At 38.9% G+C, this 13228-nt stretch overlaps 1 protein-coding gene across 13 annotated transcripts in view; it reads left to right on the top strand.

Moving 5' to 3' along the window:
* The window catches only part of GSAP (gamma-secretase activating protein), a 204477-nt gene that overhangs the window by 121799 nt on the left and 69450 nt on the right, over positions 1 to 13228 (top strand). For all 13 annotated transcript variants that reach the window (XR_009609966.3, XR_009609967.3, XM_060632294.3 and 10 more), the window contains 4 exons: positions 3288 to 3364; positions 4457 to 4513; positions 6687 to 6756; positions 7080 to 7133. Coding sequence is in view for 11 of the 13 variants with exons in the window: in XM_060632294.3 (XP_060488277.2) it covers positions 3288 to 3364; positions 4457 to 4513; positions 6687 to 6756; positions 7080 to 7133 (258 nt within the window). In the remaining 2 variants the exon portion in view is untranslated. The remainder of the gene's footprint in view (positions 1 to 3287; positions 3365 to 4456; positions 4514 to 6686; positions 6757 to 7079; positions 7134 to 13228) is intronic.

The following is a 13228-nucleotide window of genomic DNA, read 5'->3' as shown; positions in this document are numbered from 1 at the left end:
AATGTTTCATTAGTACAGTGAGCCTGTAAAAGCTGACACAGTGTGGCTGAGCTAAAAATAACTCAGTAAATTGTAAAGTGCTATTTATCGGCGAGCTATTGAATCATACTATTCTCCTAAGAAGACTAGGTGATTATCCTTATTTTTAAATCAGTGGGAAGTGAGTCTGACAGCTCATTATACATTGAAAAATGGATGTGCCCACGTTAAAACAAAAACAGCACTTCGCCCCCTGCCTTTACCTTGCTCTTAGAAGATCCAGGCAGCTTCTTCCTGTGAGGGATGGGGAAGAGAGATGCCAGGATGATTCCCACATTTTCTACAAAACCTGCTCTTTGTCTTTTGAAATGTTTCCCACCTCCAGTTCCAGTACAGGGCTCCAGGTCACCAGTTATCCTGTTTTGTTTTGTTTTTCTTTTTAAATCAGGAATACAACCTGAAATTTGCTCTGAGTTGGAGAATATTTGTCATATGTCTTGTCTGAATATTGAAACTTGTCATGATCAACATAATTTAACATCTAAAACACTATTCATGTGTGGGGAAAATGAGTCAAGTTGAAGCGATTTTGTGGAAATTAGGGAAATCTGTATTTCTCTCCAATTAATGATAATTATCAAAGCTGTATCTACTAATGTTTAAATCCCATAATTGTAGGGGCACCTGGGTGGCTCAGTCGGTTAAGTGTCCTCCTTCAGCTTAGGTCATGATCTCACAGTTCATTTAGGCTCTGTACTGACAGCTCAGAGCCTGGAGCCTGCTTTGGATTTGCCTCTCTCTCTCTCTCTCTGCCCTCCCCTGCTCACACCCTGTCTCTCTCTCTCTCTCTCAAAAAAATAAATAAACATTAAAAAAAATTTTAATCCCTTAATTGTAGAATTGAGAGGAATATACTAAAATTTTGACCAAAATATGATGGTCAGTTAAGTTACAAGTTAAATGTTTTGTATAAAGGACCTTTCTATCTTTCATCAAAATATGGCTTTCATGCAGAAAGGTACACAGATCATAAGTGTACAGCTCAGTTAATATTCACAAAATGAAACAGACCCTTGTAACTAGCACTCAGAGCAGGAAAGAGAACATTAATAGAACCACAAAGGTCTCACATACCCCTTTCCAGCAATCACTCAACTAGCACCATACGTTCATTTTGCCTGTTTTCGAAACTTGTGTATAAATTAAATCATATAGTTTGAACCTTTCTTGGGAGGGGGCAGGATCTTGGCTTCTTTTGCTCAGTTATTTATGTTGAACATCATAACAAGTTATTATGACTATTGTACAATAGGCCATTGTTTGGGTATCCTACAATTTATTCATTCTTTGCCTGATGGATATTTTGGGTTTCCAGCTTGGGCTATTATGAACCATAGTGCTATAGAAATTACATGTGTCATTTGCTGAAATAAGTGTATATTTCCATTGCGATATATGTACAAGTACAGTTGCTGAGCCATGTATGTTCGGCTTTAGTAGCTACTGTCAGTTTTCCAATATATATTCCTGTTAGCAGTGTATGACATTTCACTTGCTTCACATTTCTTGCCATCCCGTAATATGAAAACATAATTAGTTAAGGACAAGTATTGTAATCTTTAGGATAAGTAGTAATACTAAAAGATTGTATAACAAATTAATAAGTAGGAGAATTAAATAAGTTTTTTGATTAATCCAGAAGAAGGCAAGAAAAAACAATTGAGTCGTATAGAAAATAAATAGTAATATCATTGATACAAACCCAACATATCAGTGATTAAATGTAAACGGACCACATACTCTAAAGGATGTTGCTTGTAAGACATATCTTAGGTGTAAGGACACAGGAAGATTCATAATAAAAGGATAAAAAATGTTATGTAAGCACTAATCAGAAGACAGCTGACGTTGCTATACTGTAATCAAAGTAAACTTTAAAAGCAAAAAGAATGTATTCAAGAAAAAGGGCATTTTATGGTGAAAAAAGGGATTAACTAGTCCAGCTCCTGGTTAAAAAGCTATGTGTGATTTTTCAGGCACAACCGTATGCAATTGCAAAAGCTTAGGGATGCCTGGGTGGCTCCGTTGGTTAAGCATCCAATTCTGGATTTCAGCATCGGGCTGTGTGCTGATAGCACAGAGCCTGCTTGGAATTCTCTCTCTCTCTCTCTCTCTCTCTCTCTCTCTCTCTCTCTCTTTTTCTCTCTCTCTCTCCCTCTCTCCCTCTCACCCTCTCTCCCTCTCTCCCTCTCTCCCTCTCTCTCTCTCTCTCTGTGTGTTTCTCACCCTGCCCCCCCCCCAAATAAATAAAGAAGTTTTACCTGGCAGCCCTCATGGGGGGAAAGCTGCCCCCGCCCCCCAACCAGACTTGGTGCATAGCCAGTGCACTGCAGTTCTCCAAGGGAGTTGCAATCGACTCAGGCCCCCTCTGGGTGGCCATCATCTTATCCATAGCTGCGTTCTCAGCTGGGGTGCCTTCATTCAGAGGCCTCTTTATCAGGAGTTATCAACACAGACCTTCTTTAGGTACCTGTGCTGAAACCACCCCAGGAAAAGTTGGGGAACCTTGAAGATACTCTTTCTCCACACTGACTCAGTACTTGTCCATGTTAGCTCTTCTCCCTCTCTCTGCCCTGAGAACCCTGGGGTTCACAACACTGCCGGAGCCTTTTGTTGAGGGCTCCTTCAGCAGTGAGAGATTCCCCACCTCTCTACTGATCTACCTGACCCTCCACCACATGTCATTCCATGGGAGAAAATAAACTGAGAAGTTGATGCTTTCTCTGGTATAGACTCTTCCTTATACTCTCATAGCCAGTGAGAAAAGACTTGACTATTACTTGCTTTTTATCTTGTTGCTTTCATCTGATAACTCTGCTGAGTTCCTAAATGTTAATCCACCAAGAAGCTATAACAGCACTAAATTTTTATACCTCTAATAACATAGTTTCAAAATACATAAAGCACAAACTAATAGCTACTTAAAATGTATTGAAGTATAACATACAGAAAAGTATTTAGGTTAAGAGTGTACAGCTCAGTGAGTTATTGCTAAGCGAGTATATCAGTATACCCAACACATATTGCATTACCAGCACCTCAGAAAGCTCCCTTGAGATACCTCCCAATCACTAGATCTTTCCTCTTCCCTAAAGGTCACTAAGTAGATTAGTTTTGCCTATTTTTAAACTCTATATAACAGAATCATCAGTATGTACTCTTTTGTATTTGGCTTTTCACTAATATTTGTTAGATATGTTTTTAAACATTCCCTGTTAAATATTAACTTGCTGCTATTATCATTTTAGGTGTTTTAGAAAATAATTATGAGAGCTTACGTATACTAAATGTTGAAAGAAATGGAAATGTTATTTATACCTATAAGGTATGTATGCTTTTTTATTGTGGTATGATATGCATGACATAGAATTTACTATTTTAACCATTTATGTTTTTTCACAGAATTTTATGCTATATCTTACTGAGGGGTAAGAATAAGTGCTGGCATTTAACTTTTAACATGACTTTTATTTTATGAGATTAAACAAACTAATTGAAATTGAGTCTTAGGAAATATTTTTTTAAACAAAAATTACACACAATATCTGACCCAGCACTCAAATTTTTTGAATAAATGAAGTTCCATTCTTCAGAGGAACAAATGCTAAGTGAAAGACGTTTAAACCTAATTAATATGTAAAGTTTTGATCTTTGAAACATATTAAATATGATTACATAATCTGTTTAGGTATCATCTGTTTTGAGGCATTATTTAACATGTTTTCAATGTTCAGTGTTATCAGGAATGAAAATTTAACTTTACTGATTACTATAGTAGGGAAACACGAAAGAATAATTTTAGTGGCCAGTTTGCTTTGCGTAGATGTATTACTGTTTTTTTGTTTGCTTGCTTTTTGTTTTGTTTTTTTTTTGCTTAAAAGTTATTTTAAGTTGGGGCACCTGACTGACCCAGTCAGTGGAGCATGCAACTCTTGATCTCAGGGTTGTGAATTCAAGCCCCATGTTGGGTATAGAGACTACTTAAAAATAAAATCTTTAAAAAAAATAGTTATTTTAAGTTGTGTCTATAAGTATGCTGCATTTAAGGAAACTGTGTGATTCAAAAAGTTTTATTTATAGGAATATCATAGACTTGTTTTAGCCACTCCCAATCTCTATCATATATATTATATTAAATAAAAGGAAGTATAAAAAGATTCACTCCTTTACTATGCTCTGTCCTACTAGCCAGGGTCCCCCCAGTCTGGGTCCCCCAGACTCACCAAACTGTACACTCTTCATTCATTTCACTCTTTGAGCCCCTATTACTAGTTGAAACAGGTTTGGTCCCTTTCTGACATGCTACCTTTAGAGTGCTAATTGCTAATATTGATTGAATTATTGCAGGTTTAAGACTAACAACATCCTAACTTCCTGAACAATGGTATATAATAAATATCTGGTTAATTTTTTTAAGGACAATAAGGGAAATGTCTTCTTTGGATTATATGACTCCCAGACCAGACAAAATGAGGTAAAAATTACTATAATTCATAGATAACTCATTAGTTACTTTATTGTTTTTAGAGATTTTTACTTCTTTCTGCCTCCTTTTTCTAGATACATATTCTCATTTCATTTTCTAAAAAATTTTTTTGCCTCCTCCCTTTTACCATCTCTTGGACCATTATCTTGAAAAATGAATGAATGAATGAATGAATGAATGAAGTGCAAGAACTCCTGGACCAAAACATTACCTGAGGTTTCTTAGTCCTTTGAGATTTAAGCAAAATTGGCTCAAATAAATTATCCAATATTCCATAGGAATGTAGGAAGTCCAATGCCTTCCTGAGATTTGTGTGTGTGCTCTCACAAGTTTAGGATCTCATATTGACCTCTGGCTCTGTGTTCTTCTCCTTAACCTTCACTTCTCTTACTTCTTAAACATCCAGGTATAGAACGCAGCCTCCTTTTCTTAATTTTTCCCCAAACCACCCACTTAGAGCAATGGTTGACGTGACAGGCTTACCTAACTCTCAGTGTAAATACAATGGGGTCCCTTTGTGCCTATGTAAAAGCAACTTACAAATATTAAGGGACCAGGAAGTCTAGAAATGTACCCTGGCACAGAAGTTTCTCTAAACATACTATTACCTGAAAAAAGCAAATTGCCAGAATAATACATTTCATTTATGTTTAAAAAAACTTTCAAGAAAGTATGAATACATATGCATAAACATATATTCATTTAAAAAGATCTGCAAGCCTAGCGAGTAAATAAAAACATGTTTCCTTTTGGAAGGTAGTTCGTACTGGGTGAGCATAGCAGGGAGCTTTGACTTTTTATTTGATGGTGTCTGTGTGTTTTAAACACTGAGACTATACTCGTGTTATTTTATAATTAAAAAGGTAAAACACTAAAAATTAAGTGTGTACAACCATAATTCTTCTTACTTAGAATCCCTCAGAGCAAGAGTCAAAAGAGACCAAAATGTCTGAAATGAATTGAGAGCCTTCTTATTCACTCAAAGTCCACTTTTTCTAATCAAGCGTTTAGTGACTTCTCAACATTTTTCAACTTCTGGCCATAGGGTTTTAGTGTATTCTTGGTACTTTTTGTATCTATAGGTACTAATTACTTTCCTAGTACTCCTGCCATGTGTTGTTTCTCTTAGCCTGTTCTCTCCTGAGGTCTAAGACTCTTGATCTTTTCTTACCTTCTCAGTGTATTGTAAGAGAGTTTGCCTAATATAACTACAATTGTCTTTATTTCCTAAATCTGCATGTCATATCCTCCTCCTGTATGACCATTTTCATTTTCTTTAATATTTAATAAGGAAATGGAATCTTGCTTGTTCAAACAGCAAGAAAATTTTTTAAAAAATAAAGATTAAATAAAAACAGAAGATTACTTTGCCAAGGCTCTGAATATGAGAGTCTTAGAGGAGATGCTCTTGTGATTCTGTCTTAGCCTTAGTTAATGATATCATAGTTAGACAATTTGGTTAAAACTTTACTTGTCTCAATAATTATAAGAGCTGACATCTGAATGCTTATTATGGGTGGCAGACATTATAATAAGTGCTTTGAATGGATCATCTCACTTGATCCTTCTAAGGATTTCATGAAATAGGTATTATGATTTTTATTTTACTGATAGAGATTGTCTAAAGTCACACAGCTAGTAAGTGGCACAGTCAGAATTTGATCCTGTGTTTAACCTGGCTCCAAGGTTTAAACTCTTAACCACTTGGTCATGTTGTCTCATGGTTAAGCTTCAGTGCCAACTCTGGTCTATGATTGCAGACTTTTTCTTAAAAAATAATCTGAGGGGCACCTGGGTGGCTCAGTCAGTTAAGCGTCCGACTTTGTCTCAGGTCATGATCTCGCGGTCTGTGAGTTTGAGCCCTACATCAGGCTCTGTGCTGACAGCTCAGAGCCTAGAGCCTGCCTGGGATTCTGTGTCTCTCTCCCTCCCTACCTTTCCCCCTCTCTCACTCTGTCCCTCTCTGTCTCTCAAAAATAGATAAAAAGTTAAAAAAAAAATAATCTGAAGCTTCTCAGTATGGATAAACTGGTTCATTGGTGGTTCTTTAATAAAAGGTCTTGCCACCATGACACCTGTTTCAGAGCTAAATGGGAATTTGAATTCTATAATTGTTATTTAACACAAAACTCCAAATTAAAAAATAATTTTGTTTTAACAGCATCTCTATACATTTGAAAAAGACTTGCACGTTGTCAGCTGTTCTGTCAATAGTGATAGAACTTTGCTGGGTAAGTTGGACTCTTTTATTGCTACATGTCAAGAACTAAACTACATTTGTTGAGTTTCAAAGTATTGGACTTTTGCTATATTTGACTATTCTATAACAATGATTTTCTGGGAGGAGATGCTCCTGGGAGATTAATTTTGAAATAAAAAATCTGTGGAATCCACCTACAAAAAAAAGAAAAAAAAAGACTTCATTCTGCATTACCTTTATCATCCACTGACAGATTTTTTGAGCCTTCACTTATTTCAGGTCTAAAATGGTAAACTTTAACCAGCCACTGCATGGATCACTTGCTAATGGATTATTTTTTTCTTTTTCCATTAGCTGCGAGTTTAGTTCATTCTACTAAAGAAGGAAGAAAGAATGAGCTTCAACCAGGTATGACATAGTTTTTAGTGTCTATTGAAAGATGAAGATTTATTAACTAAGTCAAATTTCAAACATCTTTACAAATAGCTTTATCTCAGAATGAAAAGGCAAAGGTCATGAAAATGGTTTTTTTTACTTTTTTCAAGAGAACAAGAAAATACAGAAAATAATGTAACAGTGAATAGTAGAAGTATTAAAAAGGCATTTAGTACCTGCAGACTAAATAAACACTGAGGACACACTAGAATCCTATGATTCAGAAGCTGGTGTAAATGGCTGGGCTTTTAAAGGGTTGATATTCCTTCAAGAATGCATTTTTGTTCTTAACATCTGGTGAACTATTGAGCAGTACATAATGCACTATGAGTAGTCCACCAATTCTAAATAAAAATTCCCATTTGCCAAGGTCACTTTGTAGTTTATTATCTATGTGATACTCCCCCCTTCTTTTTAACATTATGTGTCATCCATCTGTCCAGAACTCAACAAAGAAGTGCCTGCAGTGGGTCAGGCACTGTGTTTGATGCTGGGAATGCAATGTTATGCAAGAGAGGTGTGGCAATTGCCATGGTGAGCTATAGAGACTAATGGTGGGTGGAGTGCCCCCTGGGGCATGGGTCTCATCTTCAAAGGACGGCAGTAATCCCTGTGGGAGCAGCTTTTCAATTTATCAAGAGAAGTATGGACCTTTATGTAAAATTTTAATTTAATCAAAAAAATTTTAACGTTTATTCATGTTTGAGAGACAGAGCATGAGCAGGGGAGGGGCAGAGAGAGAGGGAGACACAGAAGCTGAAGCAGGCTTCAGGCTCTGAGCTGTCAGCACAGAGCCAGACGCAGGGCTCCAATACATGAACCGCGAGATCATGACCTGAGCCAAAGTTGAACATTTAACTGACTGAGCCACCCAGGTGCCCCTAAAATTTTATTTTAAATTTTGGCTCAAATATTTTTTTAAAAATTCTGCTCAGGCAGTGATAACCACCTGTGGCTGATGTAGCCCATGGACTACCACCATTTTTCAATCTCTGGTCAAGTTCTCATTTCAGTCCCTTACTATTCCCATCCTGCAGCGCTTCCCATCTGTTGTGTTTATTCGAGGCTTAAGCTCCTTTTGTTAGCATAGTTCCCACTCAGATGTGTTCTTCTGTGGTTGTATGTGATGGAAAAACTTCTTGCACCTTCCTTCCCCGTGGGGCTTATGAGGCAGTCCTGGGTTCCCACAGAGTCAGCTTAGAGGGTCAAGGGAAGCAGAGTCAAGTCTGGATGGGATCTTCTCAGGGACCTTGGCAGAGAGATTATGGGAGATGCTGCTGGGCAGGAGGCTCACCTGGAAACCTCATCATCCATCTGATGATCTATACCATCCTTGCCTTCCCTCCTGCCTTGTTACATGGAGAACCACAACAGCCACCTTCCCTCTTGAGTGCCATGTCCCCCTCTTCACATCCTCTGCTCCTCTTAGAATGAAGTGCAATGCTCACTTCAGAACTGATGGAACTGGACTAGTTTAAGTGAAATAGGATCTAAGACATTGGTGTCCTGACCCTAAAACAAAGGCATATGACCTCAATCTCCTTTACTTAAGAAGAGAAAGGCCTCGTCTCTTGTGCTTCTCCCAATCACAAGCCTGGGCATCTCTACACATCCTTCGATTAGCTCCCTGTGCCTCCCTGTTCTTTTTGGCCCCTATTCCTATTTGCCTCTGGAATTCTTTATTATGCTGGTAAACCAGTAGAACCTATATTCTTCACTTGATGTTTACCATCTGTGCTTGATTGTCATGCAGAACAGTGGCGATTATGTACATTACAAAATGCACTTTCAGACCAACTTTACTGTAAATTTTATTAAATTAAATCCTATTCAGATACGCTTACTCTTGAAGTTTGGTGCACTTCTGGTGAGATCATCTGATTGCATCTTTAAAAATACTAAAATGAACGTTGTTAGTTATCGTATTGGCTACCTCATGCTTTATATCTTCTCAGCTCACCTTTCATGCCAGCTGCCATGGTAAGAACCAGCTCCCCACAAACGTAATTCGACAGACAGTGCCTTAACTCTGCTGCTCTACCTGCTTCTTGCTTTGTGCCCAGAGCCCTTGGGAAATTCTGTTTGCTACCTACATGTGTGCCACCTGGAAGCATGGCTGGAAAGGATTCCCAGTAGCATAAGCCATGACCAACCAGGGGCCAAGGAGCTGAAGGATAAATACTCTTCTTTCCATCCCTTAAGTGGATTATTCTGAGGGCACGCTGCATGCAGCTCAAATCCCACAGTGGTCACAAATTGGATTGGGTTCCTTACAGTGGTAGACTCTTCTTCCTGTTTCATGCTGCCCACTCCCTCATGCCAGCCCTCAGGGCTAAAGTGATCCTGGCCCCTGAAATTATTTCTTGTCTTGGTTTGGGTTTTCCCCCCAAAGTAGAGTCTGAGGCAAGTATTTGAATGAAATTAGTTTATTTGAGGGATGATGCTAGGAAATACTATTAGATGAGTATTTAAGCAGAGATCTGAAAGAAGGGAGGGAGCAAGCACATGGCTGTGGGGAAAGCACATTTCTGGCTGTGACCACAGCCAGCACAAAGGTCCTGAGGCCAGAGTGTACTTGATGGATTTGCTGATCAAGGACAGTGAGGAGGTTAAAAGGGGAGAAAAAAAAAAAAAAAAAAAAAGGATAGTGAGGTCAGTGAGGCTGAATGAAAAGGGGCAAATCAGTAGGAACTAAGACCAGAGGAAAACGGGGCCAAAGTACAGACAGATCATGGAGACCCTTATGAGATCTTCGTTCAGTTAAGAGTTTAGAAATGATGTAACCAGAAAGCACTGTAGAATCTATTATAATGTTTTGCCCTTTGAACAGTTATTTTGGAAAGCCTTATTTTATTTGTCCATGAGTGACCTGATAAGCCATTCAATTATAAAATGTGGTTTGCCTGGAGGTGTTGTTTAACACTCTGTTGCTTATGGGATTTTTCCATTGTAAGTGAGACAAACTGTCACATCTTTCCTATGAACAATACAGGGTTCTTTGGTCCACATATTTTACAGCACAGTTTTTATCAATAGTGCTTCTCTTGTTGGCTGTGGCCATGGCAGAGTTAATGTTTTGTTTGGAAAAGAGGGAAAAAAGAGATGCCTGGCAGTCAGTAGAACATGTGACTTCTGATCTCAGGGTCATGAATTCAAGGCCCATGTTGGGTCAAGCTTACTTGAAAAAAAAAAAAAAAGAAGAAGAAGAAGAAGAAGATAGGGAGCCTGAGTGGCTCAGGTGGTTGAGCTTCTGACTTTGGCTCAGGTCATGATCTCACCGTTCATGGGTTTGAGCCCCGCATCGGGCTTTGTTCCATCAGCTCAGAGCCTGGAGCCTGCTTCGGATTCTGTCTCTCTCTTTCTCTCTTTCTCTTTCTCTGCTCCTTCCCCACTCACACTCTGTGTGTGTCTCTCTCAAAAATAAACAAACATTAAAAAAATAATAAATAAAAAAGATTTAGGGAAAGAAAAGAATTAAAGGGCCTAGCTCCCCCCTTCACCCTCCCCTGTGGAATTGCATTTGCCCCAAGGCACAGTAGATTCCCCCTGGGCAGCTATTGGGGTGTCCACATGTGTTGGCCACTGAGACTCTCCTGGGGTCCCCTGCGTCATTATAGATAGTTGAGTGCTGTGGATGTTCCCTGGAGCTGTGCTTTGGTTCAAGAGCTCCAGTAACCAGAGCTGCTTCAGAACCATGCCCTACTGGCCTTTACCAACCTTGTCAGTCTTTAAAGTTTGGTGCACCTCTAGTGAAGTTAAATGATCACATCTTTAAAAATACTAGAATTTTCACAGCATGTGTCTTCACCAGGTTCTTTTGCCCACTCTATCCTCCCCATGCCATGCCTATCCCTATGCTTTTATTTTTTTTTCAATTTTTGTTCAATTTATTTAAGCTAAAAAGACAGAACAGTTCACTTATTTCTCCCATTCTCCACCCCAACCCCCCACCTCTTGTAACTGCTAATTTGTTCTCTGTATCTATGCGCATGTTTCTTTTTCTCTCTTTCCAAGAGTCCACACATAACAGATACCATACAGTGTCTTTTTCTGACTGATTTCACTTAACACAACGCCCTCAAGGTCCATCCAAGTTGTCACTTTTGATCTTGCTGTCTTTACTTTCTGTGATATCTACATCCTGCCTGGATCCATCTTGCCCTTCAGTGATGCCCTCCCAGTCTCCCCTGAGATCGGTATTCTCTAACTTCTTAAGACAACTGTAAGTACTTCATGGAATCATGGGATTTCATGACTGAAAGTGATTGTGGAAATGATCTGATTCTGTAGTTTTTTTTTGTTTTTTTTTTTTAATAGCAAGGCACTAAAGCCTTGAAAGCTTCATCCTTTCTAGTTGACACTAGAGCTGATGTCTCTAGAATCCTGATCCAGAGTGCATCATATCACACCATGAAAGCACATGGTGTGTTATTGAGAGAAATTCCTTTTCCACGATTACTCTTATGATTATGCTGATTATATTAGTTAAGTGTCTGGGCTGCCCTAAAGAAGGGAAAGATTCGTGTAGGAAGATAGTTTCTGTCCTTGAAAATCCTCCCATTTTAAAATCAAGTGAATTTAGCTGATAGCTGGTTATCAAATTCACTGCCAAAAAATCCAAATGTGAGGTGATTCTTTACTTTTGCAATGAGTAGGATCCTCTACATGTCCCCTTAAAAGGTGGGGTTTTTTTGTTCCCCAAATTGGAATATATAGACTTTTAGGACAAGAGATAAAATAGCCAAATGTCAACTTATACTACTTTATTTACTTAGTTATACATACTTCGTATAAAATAATAAGGAAAATAGTTTTTTTCTCATTGTCACATTTCACAAAACATTTCTATTTTTCTTAAGTATCGTTGGCACCAATGTTTTTCTTATTCCTAGAACCCCCTTTTTTTTTTCTTTTTGAGTGATCAAGCAGATTCCCAAAGCTCCTGAGCTTTACCTCTGTCCCAGTTATTAGAAGTATAGTTCTTTCGGGGCGCCTGGGTGGCTCAGTCGGTTAAGCCGCCGACTTCGGCTCAGGTCATGATCTCATGGTTCGTGAGTTCGAGCCCCGCGTCGGGCTCTGTGCTGACAGCTCAGAGCCTGGAGCCCGTTTCAGAGTCTGTGTCTCCCTCTCTCTCTGACCCTCCCCTGCTCATGCTCTGTCTCTCTCTGTCTCAAAAATAAATAAACGTTAAAAAAAAATTAAAAAAAAAAAAGAAGTATAGTTCTTTCGAACTGGTGTATGATCGTCTCACTGGGATTTTTGTTTGTTTTGTTTTTTATATATTTATTTATTCTTGAGTGAGAGAGTGCGAGCAGGGGAGAGGCAGAGAGAGGGAGACACAGAATCTGAAGCAGGCTTCAGGCTCTGTGCTGCACAGAGCCCAATGTGGGGTTCGAACCCACAAGCCATGAGATCATGACCTGAGCCGCAGTCGGACGCCCAACCGACTAAGCCACCCAGGTGCCGCAGTGTCACTGGAATTTTTATCCCAAGCTGTAAGTACCATTGACCAAACAGTATTTGATTTTCATTTGTTCTGTCCTTGTATATTTCAGATCCCACATAATAACTCACTGTCTTGCTTTCTCAGTAATCTTTAAAAAGCATGTTTATAGAGATATCCAGTCCTTGCAATTGTGAGGCCATATCCCAGGAATTGTTTCACATTCTTTCCCTTAAAATAAAAATGTTTACTTATTTATTTTTGAGAGAGAAAGAGCAGGAGTGGGAGAGGGGCAGAGAGAGAGAGGGTGAGAGAAAATCCCAAGCAGACCCTGGGCTGTCAGTGCAGAGCCCATCACGGGGCTTGATCCCCAGGAACCGTGAGGTCATGGCCTGAACCGAAATCAAGAGTCAGACACTTAACCTAGCCAACTGAGCCACCCAGGCGCCCTACCTAAGACTTTTTGGGTTTTGGGGGGTTTTTTTGTTTGTTTTTTTTGTTTTTGTTGTTGTTGTTTTTCCTAAGCAATGCTATCAGGTTAGTTACTTAAATAGTGAAAACTGGCACTGATTCAATTCCAGGTTGCTGTGCTGTCTCCAAGTTGTATATTATTTTTCAAAATAAA

Source organism: Panthera onca, chromosome A2 (genome assembly GCF_046562875.1).
Source record: "Panthera onca isolate mPanOnc1 chromosome A2, mPanOnc1 haplotype 2, whole genome shotgun sequence".
Taxonomy (NCBI): Eukaryota; Metazoa; Chordata; class Mammalia; order Carnivora; family Felidae; genus Panthera; species Panthera onca.
This window is presented reverse-complemented; position numbering and strand designations above follow the sequence as displayed.